This window comes from Gymnogyps californianus, chromosome 2 (assembly GCF_018139145.2).
Source record: "Gymnogyps californianus isolate 813 chromosome 2, ASM1813914v2, whole genome shotgun sequence".
Classification (NCBI taxonomy): Eukaryota; Metazoa; Chordata; class Aves; order Accipitriformes; family Cathartidae; genus Gymnogyps; species Gymnogyps californianus.
In genome coordinates, this window is record NC_059472.1 from 67,983,921 (window position 1) to 68,001,847 (window position 17,927).

Here is a 17,927-nt window from a genome sequence, read left to right on the forward strand (position 1 = left end):
ATTTAAGTATTTGCAGGATTGTGGCTTTGATTGTGTGTCATACATATTTGATGCCAGCAAAAATTTGATCTTCACCATTTAAAAGTGCTTTCTCTTGCTGTTCAATCATTTTTTCATGTTCATATGTAGTTTAAGATTCATATCTCCTATGTCTAGTTTATTGTTGGTTGCACTGCATGGTAATGCTAAAATATAGTTTTAATTTTCTGAGATGCCAGGAACCTAATAAATCATTATAATAAGAGAAGGATGGTAAATTATTCTGCTATCAAATTTATTTTTCCTATGATTCATATGAAATAATGCAGATGGTATAAGTAAAGAATTCAATCTAAAATGTGTAATGAAGCTAATGGAAAGATGCTCAATGCTTTTGCTACATGATAATTTACCTTAAAAGGATTCTGGTTCCAAACCTCAAGAGCTTTCGCACATATATCACTAAGACTGGTGCTTTAGGTACAAACATTAAGCCAGCAGCAACTTTCTTTATTTAGTGTCCCTATCAGGAACTATAAAAATATTTACTATATGCATAGACATTCATTGACTTAAGCAGGACTAGGCCCTCAAAATGCCATTTGTTGACCTTATTATGCAATGGAATGTAGTAGTATATCACTCTTATGCAAGTTTTGTTTTATTAGCCTTCTTCAAAGGAAAAAAAAAATAAATCAAATGTCATGACATAATCACCACTTTCTCTTTATTCCTCAAACAGCAGCACATACCTTAAGCTTCTTTACACTTGTGCAAGGATCATTAGAGAAACTCTCAGTATCTGAAATTTCGATGTCTTCACCATACAGGACGCCAGTCAGATCATTCCTCACCTGTCAGAAGTTGAGAAAAAGGCAAACTAGTGAACTGAGACTCAGTGAGGAGGAAGCAGATGGATTATATCTATCACTGTAATGACAAGCAATGATCTCGATGATGCTCACATTTTTTCTCCATTTCACCTAAAATCTGATCGAGGCACTATTCTTTTACAACCATAATCTACTATCAACAGGTGTATTATGTAAAGAGCTTTACTATGTGTGACAAAAAGTACACAGTGGGCTCCCGCTTTGCATGGGGATGGACAATTCTTGTGTATTTCCAGTGCTGTTAAGACCAAAAGCCTTCTTATAGCCAAAGTGATGTTTGAGACTGTGTAAAGGGAAAAGACTCATCAAGGAAACTCTTACATATTCTCAGTGCTGAGTACTGATTTGAAACCACTGTCAGCTGGTCCTAGCATGAATCAGCAGAGCTTAGCTTACATCAGCTAGGGATTGGTAAAGCTTAATGAACTCCTTTGTGCCCTCCCCCTTTCTTAGAGTATGCATCTTATCATGGGGCAGCGAGTGGTATGGCTTTCCTCCAGCCACGTGACTGTAAAAACAGAGTTTCACATTACTATTCCTAATAGATGAGCAAAAATAATTTTAGCTGGATATAACGTGGTTACAGACTGAAATGAAGAGAGCAGCACTCCGATTTTAATTTAATAAAATTATGATCACATTCATTGCACTGATTGTCTTTTTTATTTGTTTGTTAGAAATAGGAGAAGCAAATCATAGTGTAAAACAGGTATCTCAAATGCAAACACAGAAAATACAATACATAGAAGAGAAATATAGGTGATATTAAACAGGAAAATTTAAGTCTATAAATCATATGCAGATACTTTCCAATGACCCTCTGTATGGGTCGTTGGAATTACATATTTTAAATCTCCCTCCTAACTCTCCTTTTCCTTGACCTCCTTTGAGAGAGAAGCACAGTCCATTCAAAACAATCTGAAAATATTTGGTATACAGTGACATGGTCAAGTAAAGAAGAGGAAGTGGCAACTGTCCTTCAGGAGTAGGAACTTCTTCATTTGAATTGAAATAACAATAAAGTTTATATAATGAGAAGACATTTTATCCATCCAAAAATAAGACCCAGCTATCGCTAAATTTCCTCTGCTGAAAGTCTATCACACTCATGCCTAAGTATACAGTAAAAGCAAGGGGATGCAATGAGATATGAAAGGTCACAGGTGAGACTTCTGTGTTCTGCTGGCAGCTTTCCTTCCAAGAAAAACTCGTCTCTTCAGTAATCCTTCAGCCTTTCTTTAATATACGTTTTTGAGCATCTTCCCAATCTATGCATGTTAGTGGTTCTGTTGGGTGTATTTCATGCTTTAATGTTTGCCATGCAACTAATATATTTTTTTGGTATGCTGCTTAACTGTTTTAGATAGCAACACAGTTTTTGGTAAAAAAGAGGAACATTAAAACTATCTTTGTACTTTTGCAAATTTCTTCAAGACAAAGAAGCATAATCTGGTTTCTGCAATGTAGTAATTGCATTAATTGATTCTCAAACAGCTTTCCACCTTTTTGCTGTTCCCTTTAAGTTGGTTTTGCCAATGAAGTATTTCCTGAAAATCATTACTACACTGGCTGCCTTAATAACTTCTTTCATGGCCTCCGCTTCATCTTATCCCTTTTAGCCATGCTTTAAAATTACTAAGACATATTTTTACATTATAACCTTTTACAGTGATTAAAACAAGTGGACGTACAGGTACTTTTTTATTAAAAATTATTTTATTTTACAGAAGCAACAGTCAGAGTGGTCAGTCCACCAATATTTGAGTTATATCCTTCATCCTTTTGTGACGTTATAATCAGTTTTTAAGTGCGTTCTGTGAAAATGTATTCACTGACAAAAAATGATTGGTGACTCCTTTTTCTGCTAGTATACTAGCAAAATGAATGATTGATATTTTAGCACCCGCTATGCCATTAACTGCTCCTTATGATACAAGTCTTTCTCGCTACAAAGAAAAATTGCTTTTCTGAAACAATCAGTGATAACAAAAGAAAATAGACCTCTCTTGATCATAGTTTAGCTGATGTCCCAAATCCTTCTACCTCATATGAAAGTTCACTAGAACTATCATATGTTACTTAGAAAAAGTAAAATTTTCCTTTAGCTAACAGAACTGTACTTTCCAAACGCATACAACTTGTCATATGCTTCTACCCCATACTGTCCTACTTTCTTCTGTAAAACAAGAAATTTTTTAGTTGCAGGTTTGCTTTTCTGCTATTTTCTTGATTTTTTTCTGGAGCCATTTCTAGTCATTCTTTTAATCTCAGAGAGACTAGATTAACATTACTCATCTGATCTGAGTAGAAAACAACTGATTCACCAAATACTGTTTAGTCAAATTAGACCATTATTAACATGCGAAAAATTATAAAAAATACACATTAAATATTATTAAAATAGACTAACACTTATAGATAGGCTTCAGTGAAGGGCACAAGGCTGACACTTGATTATAAAAATTACACTTCAGACTGTCTACTGACTTGCTGTGATTCCTTCCCTTCAGAACTTGTTCATGAACTCTGCAACTGAGGTATTCAATTGCATATGAACTTTTTTCTGAGCAACAATATGAATTTTTTTCTGAGCAACACCTACTTAAATTCAGCCACTGAGAAATTTCTTTGACATCCCCCTGCCCCATCTGCTAGAAGCCCAATATTCTGCAGCTTTCAGAGCTCTTAGACTTTTCATTGAACTGCTGATTAACCTCCCAAAAGACACACCTTATTGGATTAGGTGCCAGAGAAGTTGGAAACCTTTTCCCTTCACTGCCACAATCAGATATTGGATGCTTTTCAGATGCATCTCTTGTGGAGATTTTGCCAAAAGAAAGGTGTTTCTTTCCCATTACCACAACAAAATATTAGGAGCTTTATAAGAATTTACAAGGTTTACATTGTTTTTCTAGAGGACAACGGGGTTTTTTCCCCTTTCAATGCTATGACCACTAGTCTGACAGATCTTATCTTGTGCCTGGTCTGAAGGTATTTTCACTACATTTTCCAGTCTTTGTTTCCTATTTCCATACTTTTTTTTTCACCACCCTCAGGTTCTTTTCTTTCTTTCTAAATATTCTAAATATCTCACAGAATTGAAACCTGTGGTTTTCTTCCTACAGAAGTTCTTAACTTCTTTCAAATAAATTTAACTACAGAATCTTCTGATTTGGATTTGGGTCCAATGTCAGAATTTGCAAAGCCTCACCTCCAGTTCTAGAGCTGCCAGTTCCTGTAATAAATGTTGCAATTTTGGATTAAATTTGTGAAACTCAGAATACAAAATGCTGCATGTTTTGTTTTAGCAGATGCTTGCAGTCCTGGAAAGCGTATCACCAGTGGCACAAGCAGTTTTAGAGCTCAGCAGTAATTGTTTCATTCCACTAACTCTGAGTAAAGAAAATTGTAAACTACTATACTTCTGCTTCTTTATTGTGTAGAATAGAATAATTTCAACTGGAGGAAACTGCTGTAGATAGTTGTAACAAAACTGCATTAAGCTCTGGTGGGCATCTGCAGTTCCTAAGTAAATCTTGCACTGACTTATAATACAGAAGTAGTATAATTCCACCTGGTTTTAGTCCCTTGTCAACAATCTAATGAAGGTTGTAGCTCTGTGTCTGTTTATATAAATTTTACGCACTTTAAAGACATCAACATTTCATTTTCCCAAAACAGGAATTACCAGACCTGATCATCAATAAACCTGGAAGGTTTCACAAACCACTGCTTAGAGACCCTAGTCCTTCACTCACAGCAAAAAAAGAGCGCTTTTACACTGCTCTGTGTACAAAGCCAGACGAAATCAGTATTTCACCACACTACATATTTGATAGATCTATGTGTAGTCAACTTCAAAAATTACTGGGGTGCAAATATGTTTACCCAGGAGCAAGCTCCAAAAAATGAAGGGTTTGTATCATGTGTAAGGGACGCAGCTGCAGGAAGAAAAGGATGGCCCCTGTGCTTGAGGCACGAGAGAAGATGGGACGCAAGAGAACTGGCTTTCACCCCTCATTCTGCCAGAGCTGCTCTGTGATACAGCTCATACAACCAAAATAAGATTTTAAATTTGCTACCAAGTCTGTCTGTATCTTTTTTTCTGTGAAGTGGATGGCAGCAATACTTGCCTACCTCATAGCTGTTGTATCAAATTCAGTGATGTTTGAGAGGCAAACAACAAAGTCCCTGACCCTGCACCTGTGAAGGAAGAAATACAGGGGTTTTGAGGAGCCAAGAACTTGCATTGCCAAGGAAGAAATTAATTTCTTTAATGTCTAGCAAATTGAGAGAGTAGATAGAATGACTAAATGGGATGTAAAAAAAAAAATGAGTCTAGACAAGACCAAATTGCAACACTCTTGTGGTCTGTATCAGGAAGGATGGGTGTAGGTTTAAGGAAAGGAAGCGAATGTTGGGGAGCAACATGGGCTGGCTGCTCCTTAAGGAAGAGGAACGCTAGTGCAATAACACAGCCCCTGGAACAGGGACCTCACCAGCCAGCACCCCAGCGAGGGGAGCAGGACAGGCTTGGAGAAAACAGCCAGTTTCAGCCATGAGGCTACACCTCCAGGCAAGTTCACAGCGATAAGGCAGGTCCAGGGTAAAGCTGGGAAGTCCATCCACGAGTCTGGGACAGCATCGGGTCTGGTGAGAATAACCAGGGTCAGACACAGTCCCGTGATTGCTGGGCAGGTCCATACTGACAAGACAGGTCTGAGGACAAGCCAGGAAATGGGTCCAAACCAACAGGGTCCATGCCAGGCATGGCTGTGATGGAGAGAGAGAGAGAGAGACCAGCACTCCTACGGCATCGCTGGGGCAGGGACTGATGGCGCCGGGCTGAGCTGAGACGAGGTCCTGGGTCATGGCGGTGGGGCAGTCAGGGGCAGAAAGGGCTTTTGGTGCTCTCAGAGCCCTGACACTGGATTTCGGTTGTTGGCACGTTTTTTACTTCCTATATGATCTCTGTATGATGATTCTCTGCATACAATATATAAATGATGCCCTACCTCACAAGGATACAAAAGTTGCACACATATTGATTTTGTTTTAGGTGAACAGATATTGCTCACTTCAGTGGGATTATCAGTGCAAGCACCTGCGCACCAGTAGTAAATAGCTAGCATCCATTTGACCACAATATTTCATTTTTATCAAGCCAATTTTATCCTTTTTTCCCAGGAAAATAGTAAAGAAAGGTGATAGTCCTGATGAATTGTCAATCTAATGATGATAGTTTGGATTCAGGTGTCTCCACTGATCGACAGTTCATACTAGGTTTCAGCTTATATGTTTAAAGGCACAGTTCGCTCATTTAATCCTAATTCTGCCAGTTACAAAATAAATTTAATAATTTTTAGATTAATCATACTACTTTGTTTTTAATAGATATTTCCGATGACCTTTTGGTTCACTAAAGCTGCATGTAAGTACTGCAAGCTAAATCCTTGTTGTTCAGGGCAGTCTAATCCTACCAGATGTTGATCATAAGAGACTCCTAATGAATGAGAACTGGTCAGACCAGATGGATTATACAGTCAGATATTTTACTAAGATTTCCTGCTGCCGAGATTTATACTGTGTACTTTAAAATGTTGTACTGCGGGAGTTTCAGTACAGAGATATAAATATATGTGTACAAAACAAATGCATGAATTATAAGAAAAAATATTTCCTCATCACATGGACAAAATGTAAATTGTGAGTAATTGCAAAGGACAGATTACAATTTCTGGGATTAGTAAAGACAGAGAGATCTCACCACATACGATGCATTACAAGCAAACATAATTATCCCTATTTTCATTCCAATGAAACAAACACATTACTCACGTACAGAGGCTTAGAAGCACTGAGTGAAACTTACTTTCAAGAAATACTCTATCTGGAGAAGAGAAATTGTGTAATACTAAATACTGATATTTGTCATTGCCCTTAGATATAGAAGAAAACTGAGGTATACTTTCATTGATACACATATCATTTGGGATTACAAAAATGAAAGAGGAAGTAGAACCTTATTTTGAGCAGAGAGACAACACAACACAAAAGATAAAGCATAGATAAACCAAAAGGAAACAGTAAAATTTTATTTTAGGTATTAGGAAAGAGTCCCATTTACAGGAAAATTAAAAAACTAAATATATCTTATTGCGTAAAAGAGAAATAAAATCAGAGATGCATTGGATTTCCTTTTTTGTTGAAAAGAAATCAGATATTTTTAAAAAATCACATATTGTGTGTGGTTTTCAGGGTGAGAGGAAGGAAAGATGGAATCCTGGCATATTGGGTTTTTACTTGGGAAAACTGTCAGTATGGGCTTTCAACAAAAATATGACTTTTTTCATTGAAGTAGGACTCTAGCACATGGATCTAACCTGGAAACAAATGCAATCAATATAACTCTTGCCTGCAAGAAGTGCCTGAGTGTTTCAGACTGAGTGTTGTGGACTAGAGTAATAATAATAATACTAACAATAATAGAACAAAAATAGTATATTTTATTGTTTTATTTTTTTATATATATAACTACGTCTTCCTGCTAAAAAATGCTAATCTTCCTCTCTTCCGCCTGGAATGTTAATGCGGTAAACATGATTTCACATAAAACCTACATATGCATGACTTATACCTATTTAAACATAAACCTTTATAAAGTCACATATAAAATGCTCTCATTTCCCCCCAAATTCTCTAAAGTAGAAAAATTTCCTTCTCATGTTTTTTGGTCACAGAAGCTAAATGTAATCATGAACTCTGATGTTAAACCTAACAGTTGTGGGTAAAAAGAATTAATAGGAATTTAGGGTTCTTGTGGTAGGGGTGATATTTATTAGGGGTTTTTAAGGTGACTTACAAACAATTCAAGTTAGAAGGTGATTCCTCTGCAAGAAAAAGATAAAATCAATCCATCTTATCAAGAGGTGGATCACTTGCTATCAGGTATTCAAAGATGCCAGCATATTACAGTGAAATAAAAATTTAGCTAGGAAAAAGAAACAGGAATCTGCACTATGACAAAGCATGAACAGATTAAGTTCCACTTAACCTACAAGCATGTTAAGGCGCTGCACAATAGGTTCAGCAGGACTTCAAGCAGTACGAAGAAACAAACACTCTTCAATAAGACTGGACGCTAAGACAAGTAAACACAAAAAGGCATGGTACATTCCTTACAGGAAAAAATGCGTAATGCATTGCAAAGCCAGAAAGGATTCCAAAGATAGTAGGCAAGGATTGAAAGTTAATGATATATGCTATAAGAAATAACAGCGGTTCACATGAAGATTTCAGGGGCACCAATGAACAAAACTGAAGAAGAAAATATACACAAAATAAACTTCTGGTTCCTTCAGTGTGGGATGCCACCTACAAAACTGAAAGCAATGTGGTTCTGATGGCTTCCAGATAAATAGGACAACCACTCTTCTACAAGTTTATTGGACTTGACTCTTAGAGATAGCAGAACAAAAGCAAAGGGTCTGGAGGCTGCAATATTATACAACAGTAATTTTCATGCCAGGTATTATGAAAGTAAATAGGGGCCATATTGAGAATAGATTATTTAATAATTTGTAAACCAATGCCTGAAGCACAAGTAATTAAGCAAGAATTTAGAAATGCTTGTTTATTAAGGCAAGTGAATGTAATAGGACTACTGAAAGTTGGTGCAAGCATTCAAGTAACTAGGAGTGCTGAAATACTGAATACTTTATCTTGGAGGGAATGTAGAGGCACGCAAGTAAAGGCGCTCTATATTATTACGTGTGGAGTGTAATTAGAACACAGAATACAAAATACAGAATATATCTGGATCTTCTTCTGACAAACAAAATTTCACAAGGTTTAGAGTATGTGTTTAGACAAAAAAATTACTTAGAGAAATAAAAAATCTTTTAAAAACTGCTTAGAATACATCGTAAATCTGCTTTCCATTGGTGAATTTGGTCTAGATTAGGAAATAAGAACAGAACAAGATGGAAAGTCTCATGCTATCACAGAAAAAAGAATAAATCACAGCTTAGAAAACTATCATGAATTTCTTTTGAAGCACACACTATTACACCACCCTCAGAAACACTTCTGTAGCAGTTTTCATGTAGAAAACAGACTGTTTGATTACTGAACCAAAAATTAGGGACTCAACATCTGATCACATTATTACAGGTGGGCAACGTATAGTACTCATTAGTAATTCTTACATACGCACACATTTCAAACACATTTGTTACTCAGAAAGAGCCCGTTTATTAAAACAATTCTGAGCAGAATTCATTGAGAGGGATAATTCAAACAAAGCAACATGAACGATAATTAAATATTGTTTAAGAAATGTTATCAGTGCCAAATGAGCTATGATTTATAATTACAAAAGGAAGCGTCTTCATGTAAAATCCTCCTTGATTAAGCAGAATGCAAGCAACAGTAACATTTACACATTTACAGTCTCTCCACCCATGATGGATGAAATATTTTTTATTCCAACACTAACTAGGAAAGGTGTTACACAGATATTGCCAAAGTTAAGATAAATGAGCATTTCTAAGGAATGAGTCATCTCATCCATAAATAGATGTCTAAAACAGGTGAGATGAATTGCACCCTGGAAGTGCCTCTCTCTTTTCTCCGTTAACTATAAATGGAGCTTAGATGACTCTCAGATACAGACAGTTACAGACAGCTGACGCGTAGCTGAATCCCAGGTCTCAAAATCTAACCCTCTCTCAAAATGGCATTCCAGTACCAGTAGCATCCACTGAAACTTAGAAACCCCAAAGATCCCTTACCTTCATAAAATGTTCTCAGGACAACATCAGAGGAGTGGGCTACTTCCCTGCATCCTTTCTCAATCTGACCACCGAACTGCCGAGGGAGAACACACAGGTTCTTCTTCTACTTCTTGGCTGGTAGAGGAGGTTTGTACAAACCATGGGGTTTGTGAAAAGCTTGGAAGTTTTTATCTATCTGGGATTTTTTCTTTCAGAAAACCTGGGCCAGTTTTGAAGTTTTACCATTCATTCAGTTGCTGTACTGAAGCTATAGTTATTTACTAATAGTTTAATTGCATCAGACTCAGGAGACTATGTCAACATTTAAGAAAACCTCTGTATCCAGGAGTTAAGTCTTGTTATCAGCTGAAAACTATGAATACAAGCCTCAGTGGGAAACTAAAAAGAAAGACACATTTACCTAATACAAAAATTGGATGACATTTTGATGAAGGGGAGATTATAGAAAACATACCTGTGAGAATACAGACGATATGAAATGACTACTATTTCAATAATCTTCCAAAATAGCAATCCACATTCCTCAGAATTCCTAAATGCGGAAAGGTCAGCAATATCAAGCTAAGATTTAATTCTATTCTATGCCTGAACTATGGTAATAGTTGTCCTCATTGCAATACACTGGGGTATTTGGGCTTTAGGCTTTTTAGGAGTGGAGGGACAGGTTTGCTTAAAATTTGAGAACTGTTTAATAAAGCGTTTCATTAACTTACTTTCCACTTGGCAATGCGCTGCTCCAAACAGTTTTGTTTAGATTAACTTTGTAAAAAAACCCTGTGGTTTAAACTTTGTAAGTCTATATTTTTTCTTCCAGGTGAAAAGGGGAAAACAGACACCACTTCAGGAATATAAGATCATCACATGACAATGTTGCACCAAATGATAATGCTAATATAAATAGACATGAAAATTTTACCATATGAACCATGCTTCAGCCCCATGTTCCTTTCTTCTGGAAAAATATAGAAGTTACCTTCTATCTCTTCTGACCCAAACAGGTTCTGCTACATCAGAGAATTAAATTAGATGCTAACTGGAGTGATATTACTGAGTAGAGACAAGTAATCAGGAGATTTAAAAAAATAAATTTTCCTCTTTTTCTCCATTGTGTATCATTTACAGTCAAAGAACTTTTTTCACTTGCACTTGTCTATTAAATTTTGCCATCCTTTTCTTTTTTCTTAAGACTGGAATTTTGTAGCGCATCGTACTGAGGACTGTAACTTTAATCCATTTGGAAACTAAAGTTAGAAGAAACTAAACTGCAGATACATGACACTAAAGTAGTAATGCATTTCTTACAGTGCTATGTATTGAAAATTCATACTAATGTTTAATTTTCAAAAATAATTGAAAAACCTTTTAGAGTCTTTAAAGTAAGAAGCGTAACATACCAATTAACTTTCTTCTGTCTTATATACTCAGATGCTCACTAATACCATTCCTGTGATCACTGGGATTATTATCTGAGGAAACAACTGATTTACAAACCCAAATGCTCACCTCGTGCACATGCACTGGTGATCTGATCATTCTGTCAAAATGCTTCAGCATCAGCTCTCTGTGACAGACATCATGTCCTGGTTTTGGCTGGGATAGAGTTAATTTTCTTCTTAGTGGCTGGTACAGTGCTGCATTTTGGATTTAGTGTGAGAATAATGTTGATAACACACTGATGTTTTAGTTGTTGCTAAGTAGCGCTTATCCTAAGTTAAAGATTTTTCAGTCTCCCATGCTCTGCCAGCAGCAAGTGCACAAGAAGCTGGGAGGGAGCACGGCCAGGACAGCTGACCTGACCTAGCCAAAGGGGTATTCCATACCATAGAACATCATGCCCAGTATATATACGGGGGAGAGTTGGCTGGAAGGGGCTGATCGCTGCTTGGGCATCGGTCAGCGGGTGGCGAGCAATTGCATTGTGCATCACTTGTCTTTTCTTGGGTTTTATTTCTCTCTTCTTTTTTTGTTATATTCCTTTTCATTACTATTATTATTATATTTTTATTATTATTAGTTAGTATTATATTTTAGTTTAGTTTAGTTATTAAACTGCTCTTATCTCAGCTCACAAGTTTTACTTTTTTTTCCCGATTCTCCTCCCCATCCCACTGGGAAGGGGGAGGGGTGAGCAGCTACGTGGTGCTTAGTTGCTGGCTGAGGTTAAACCATGACACATCACCTTTGCTTTATTCATTTTTATAATGCAGAAAACCAAAATAATTTCACAAATATTTCTGAAGCACAATTTTCTTTTGCATCCTCTCTGTTTGTGGGACCCGGCAAATCAGCAGCAGCTCAGACCTTCCAAAGCAGGAGTGTGAATCTGGCTATAATTGTTGGCATCAAGAGTTTGCACTCACTCATCTGTACTGGAGGAACTGAGGAGTTATGAAACTATGAAGAACTGATATACTGTCAGTGTTACAGGAAAATCTCTTTCCTTCTCACTTTCAAGCCTACAATCCAGAAGAAGGTTGAAATCCAGTTTTAGTAGGGGCAGTCTTCACAATGGGAACCACATCCTTCCCTTTGGATCTCCTCACACTACTCCATATTTCAAATAATATACATACTATCTTACAGGCTAGCTGAAAGGCTACATAACCTAGGATATGTGAGGAAAAAGATCTCCCCCAAATGCCTAACCACGGTTTCATCTACAGAAAGGACTTCTGTAAATTCCATCTGTAAATCCCAGCTGGTGCCCAAGTCTGTTAACTTAGCTGTTACTACATTCTGATCTATATATTTTACATTACTTTGTACAATGAGCTATAAAATTTCTGATAAGAACACTTGATAAGTGCAATTTTATTGTCATTTGATGCTGCAAGAAGGTTCAAATGGCCAAACACAACTAATATTTTTTCTATTTGGGAAATTCATTTTTCAGTGCAGTAACCTCTGACAAAGTATCACTTCAGTGTATAGTGTCGTGAATGTTCACAGAGCCTCCTATGGTATTCATTCAAGTAAAACCATTCCCTATGTCTTTTGAAGACATCCTGTAAGGAGAACTTAATGCTACAATTAAATCTTTTGTAGGATGCAGTTGGTCCAGCCTTTAACTGCATGAAAAATAAATGCCCTAAAAAGTATTTTCACCAGTTGCGGAACAGACAATTTTGAGGCGGAACACCACTTTAAGAATAGTCCTTGATGACTTCATTCTACCAAACAAGCATACACATGATGGAGTATGCTGTCCCACTTGAAACTACTGTATTTCCTTGAAGATGGGTCTTAGATAAAAACATGGACTTGTTAAGAAATTGGAGCTGCTTACCAGGTCACCATAGTATTCTGATAGTTACCAAACAGATTCTACTGGCTAAAGATGAAGCTCCTGTTCAGGACAGCACAAGAATATGCAGGAAAACAATACATAATCAACAATTATTTTTAATAAAGAAACAGAATAGGACAACAGCTGTTTGACCACTTTCAACAGCTCCAAACTCTTCTGTTTCTTAAAGTAGTGTATTCATATGTAAGATTTTCCATGCCAGAGCAAGCAGCCCAGGAAAAAAAAAGTCCAGAAAACAAAAGTATTAGGGTCTATGCCCTTCATGTAGGCTTAAAGCATACTGCAACAGAAGATTTGCCCTAAGCAAAAGTATAAAATCCAGATACCACGACGATCTGGCTAAAGTAAAAGTAACTAGTACGGTCCATGTCCTTCCCTTTTCTTTTTTGGGCAATCAGTGCACCCAACAATACCAATTAAGGTTTTAAATAAATTAGGGGTGTACCTTCAACACAATTTTTCCTCCATCTCACCTGCCAATTAAAATCAAGAGTTTGTTAACTTGTTCAATAAAAAGTTGTTAATCACCTCTTTGAGGAAGAGACATTAACCTTAAGAACACTGAAGCCCTGATTTCTGTGGAAGCTATCCCCATGAAAGGAAGCAGCAGCCATGTAGGAGCTGTATGGTGGCTATACACCCACCTTTGACTACTGCTGCTACCAGTTAAGGACAGCAGTGGCTGAATTCTGCCCCACTATTAATCCGCCTGCTATTAATCGTTGTAGGAAACCTCACTTGAGTCTTCCTATCAGTGAATGGTTCCTGAAGAAATGTCTTGATTTTACTGTTCCATTGCCAAACCAAAAAGAGGAGAGGCGATCCTAGAAAATATCAGAAAGGCACATGAAGTGGAAGTGGGTCACTTGCAAAATTAATGATGTCTAACATTTAGTTAGCATGATAATGCCACCCACTGCCTCAGGAAAAAGGATAAAATGAAAAATAAAGCTGGCAAACTCAAGACTAATAAGACACCCAGGCATATGATTTCAACTACTTAAATGTATTTTGAAAAGGTGCCATGCACTTGATACAAAATCAAATTGTGCTTTTCTGGGAAGCCCACGAAGTTGTCCCCCTGTCCCTTATATGTGGTGGCAAGTTGAAGTTCAAAGCTGCTTAAAGGAGAGAGAAAGTTGCTAAAAGTCTGCAACAGAAAAAATAGTTGATGTTTAAATGGCACCCTCTGGCATAAGGTGAGCTACAGTGGTTGCTGTCACCTGGGGAGAAGCAAGTTACAGGCTAAACTATTATTTTTGCTTCTAATCTCTCTTTCTCTCTCCCCCTCCATCCCCCTAGGAACTGATAATGGGATTATCATCTATACATTGCTGATTGTCCCAAATTCATCATGAGACACATGACTGTCCTCTGCTGAAGGCTTTGGAGAGTAACCACTTCTGTTAAAAAAACCAAGCAACTTAAAAATGTGCAGAAGCCATAATCACATTCTTTTCGGAAAGCAGGAATTTAGATAAGCAAGCTAGTTAATAGCTCAGTTAACCCATACTAGTTAAATTAATCTAGTTAATATATGCTATGCTAACTTTAAATTACATTCACTTTTTCATCTAAGTTAAAGTAAGGTAAAGCAAGATAAAGTAGTGGCTCTATTAGAGCATTTTCATTCTATTTTCTAGGACTACTAGATGATTAAACATTATTTCAGAGTTTGGGGATTATCCCTTGGTCCTCCAAGTTTAAAGACAATACAGAAGCTATATTAACTTTTTTTTGAATATCGAAGAAAACCTTGCAGCAACATTTCCTGCAATGGCGTATGACTTATTTCACACTTTATTTACTTCAGAATCCTCAGAAGGATGCCATATGGTGGTGATAATTTACTGTACTAGAGCATCTCAGTTTGATTCACATACTGCCTCCACTGAGATTTCAATTGTCAGCTGAAGCTGTATTCCAGTTACCTGCGAAAAGTCCTACTAGAAAAGAAATTTTCCCCTGGCTCTTGTACATATCTTTTTGAACCCTTTAATGCCTTCATTAATTGCTCTTGCTCTTTCTCTTCTCCTTTGGCAGACTTCTATGTTCCAAAATTTCTTCCTTCTAATATCTTTTCCTGAAGTTTCTTAAATCACAGTAATTCTTGGTATATCTTATATCAAGTCCTTTATAAATAAATTCTGCACATTATATTATTCTGAATGGGATTCTGAATAGGCATTATGCTGCATCTTGCCATATTGTCTTAAGCAGCCTTACTGTGGTTGCATTCATTCTTATAGCAATGTAGTTAAAAATACCATGGTGGCATCTTTTCATTTCACTGGCTTCACGTTCTCTTTTGCTGCAGAGGAATCCTCCAGGGTCAATTTAATACAAACTATTCAGTTTAAGAAAGTAAAGCCAATTTTACCCATGACTGGAAAATGATACAAAAATATAAACAGTTTATCAGTACTGTCTGAGATGAAGTTCCTAATTCAGTATGGAAACCAGAAGACAAAATCTTCTAGGTTACCTGAGAATTACTTGAAGTGTTTTACGCTACAAATTAAGCAAGCAGGTTTGTTCTGTGTCTTTGGGCAACTTGTTGGCAACTTCAGGTGGTGAAAATTATGTCTATTTGTTATGGACTGGCGATCATCTCCTTGACCATGTGTGCTAATACTTTTTACTGTTGCTGCCCTTTTCATTTTAACATTTCAGATTGTGCCTGGAATTCACAGCACACCTGGAATCAGACTTTACCCTTCTGCAACCCCACAAGAACTAACAACAATCTGACATGAAAAAATGTTCTGTACCTTCATAAGCATATGTAATGCTTTATTTTAGCTCTCTTAGGGAGGAGAGAATACACATAGTGTCATTAAGGGTTATGCACTTGACTTCACCGGAATTGAACAATATCCTTAAAAATAACTTCTATCTATTTCTGAGTTTTAAATAAATTCCATGCCACTTGTTACATGTTTTTAATTGGTCTGAAGGATAATACCCATTTAGCATTTTTTCTAGAAACTGTAGCATTAATATCCTGTAACATTAACCTCCCTCCTTCAAACAAGAAAGACACCTAGAAGCACAGGGAATAATCCCAGTAGCCCATACAAGCAAACTCTGTTCTGGCAAGAAGCGGCTGTACTGGACTGGGAGTCAGGAGAAAGGCATTAATTTTGTTTAGATTATGTTCTTTTTTTCACAGAACACTTCTGTTAGAGCTCTGCAGGCATATTTAAATTTAGAATTCTTGATCCTGCAATCTGAATAATTCTTTAAAGTTTCGTCTATTTATTAATTTTAGTACTCAGATACTTTGGTGGATAATATCTGGAGAAGCTTGTTTCCATAAAACTAGGGGCACTCCAAAATGCCAGAAGTGTAGGCAGTATGAGAGCTTTTAAGAAACCACCATGATATCTCTACAGGAGACATTTCATCATTTCTACTGACCATTCATCACTAATTTGTGTGAATAAATGTTTTAAATGTCAATCCATTGACATGGAACCAGATTCTCCTCCACACTATATGAGCACATCAAATTAAGGGGAACACAAAAGTTACTACTGACATTTGGGTCTAAAAAGGTATAATAGAGAAAGGAGGAGGGGAATCCTCTTTCTTCTTCTCCCCCCTCTCCCTGCCCTGATTCCCTAGGTCACCAGATGATGTGATACTCCTAAGTGTGGTCCTAAAGGAGAAGAGAAATGAAGAAAGTGAGAAGATCTTATAATGCAGTGCATCTCAGTTTCCAATCATTTCTCCAAACTGCTATGTAATAGAGTTTAATAGATTAATTTTCAGCTTTACAAGGGGAAGTGACATGCAAGTGTCTTCATACCGTGCCATGGTGTGAAAAGAACCTACAGGAATTGAACGGGGCTTTTTACCAAGGCTATTTATCCTAGTGAAAAAAATGATATCCAGAAGCAGAGCAACTTCCCCCCAAAGAAGCTATGCTGGATTCAGGGGGCACTTGGATCACGTAAAGGGTGGAGCCCTGACTGTGAACTTCTGTAAAATTCATGATGCATAAACATAGTTTCTCATGTTAGGGCTCTGACAAAGAGGGTTGATGGATTTTCTTGGATTTATTAATAGTATAAAGAGGTGGCAATAACCTCATTATATAAGGCAGACAAAAAGTATTGTGCTGGAGTTTCTGGTCTACTGTGGGCATTTCCAAGGTATTTTTCAGAGAGGTATGAATGTGCTCTGCCCATTCTTTTAGGCAACCAGCAGGAATTTCAACCTATGTAACCACAATGAGATGCAGCAGGGTACTAAGCTAACATGCTCTGGCTCTATGGCAGTGGTCTCCAAACTTTTTTGATCATGCACCCCTATCAGGAAAAAATTCTTGAGCATGCATCCCCAATGTATGTATATTTATTTACTCATAAATCATATACATGTTCTTGCTAACTACTATATTATGCTTATTATAAAACATAAACAAAAAATAGAAATTTAAAAGGATGAGATAAAGATGAAATAATATTTTTAAAATTATTTTATTTATTAGAGGTATAAAAAACACCTTCTTGCTCTCACTAAAGCAATGTGATTCAATATCCTTCATTATTTTTTAAACTCTTGGTTTAATGCCTAGTGATACAGAAGTTTGAAGGTCTCGTTCTAAGTCCAGTTTATTTCAATACTTGGTTTTAATGACTGCTAACTGAAAATGGTACTTCACAAAGATATGTAGATCCAAATGGAGGATGTACATCTCTGGCTACACTTACTAAACCATGATATTCATTTTTAAGTCCCATTCACAAATTATGCAAAGGTTTTTGTTGAATTTTGGCTAGTAAGTTTCCATCTTCCCTGATGGCAATCAGTTGTTCTTGCAAACTAATCAGAAAGTGTTGCATTTTTATATATTTAACAACTGGGTTCAAAAACCACTGAAAGACGGGAAGATTTTTAAACAGGCTAGAAAATTCAGTTTCCATGTTTTTTAAGTGTACAGATATG

At 36.7% G+C, this 17,927-nt stretch overlaps 1 protein-coding gene across 1 annotated transcript in view; it reads right to left on the reverse strand.

Annotated features, from left to right (window-relative positions):
- The window catches only part of GABBR2 (gamma-aminobutyric acid type B receptor subunit 2), a 492,274-nt gene that overhangs the window by 256,956 nt on the left and 217,391 nt on the right, over window positions 1-17,927 (reverse strand). Inside the window, exon 4 of the mRNA XM_050891519.1 lies at window positions 732-833. Coding sequence (XP_050747476.1) covers window positions 732-833 — 102 coding nt within the window. The remainder of the gene's footprint in view (window positions 1-731; window positions 834-17,927) is intronic.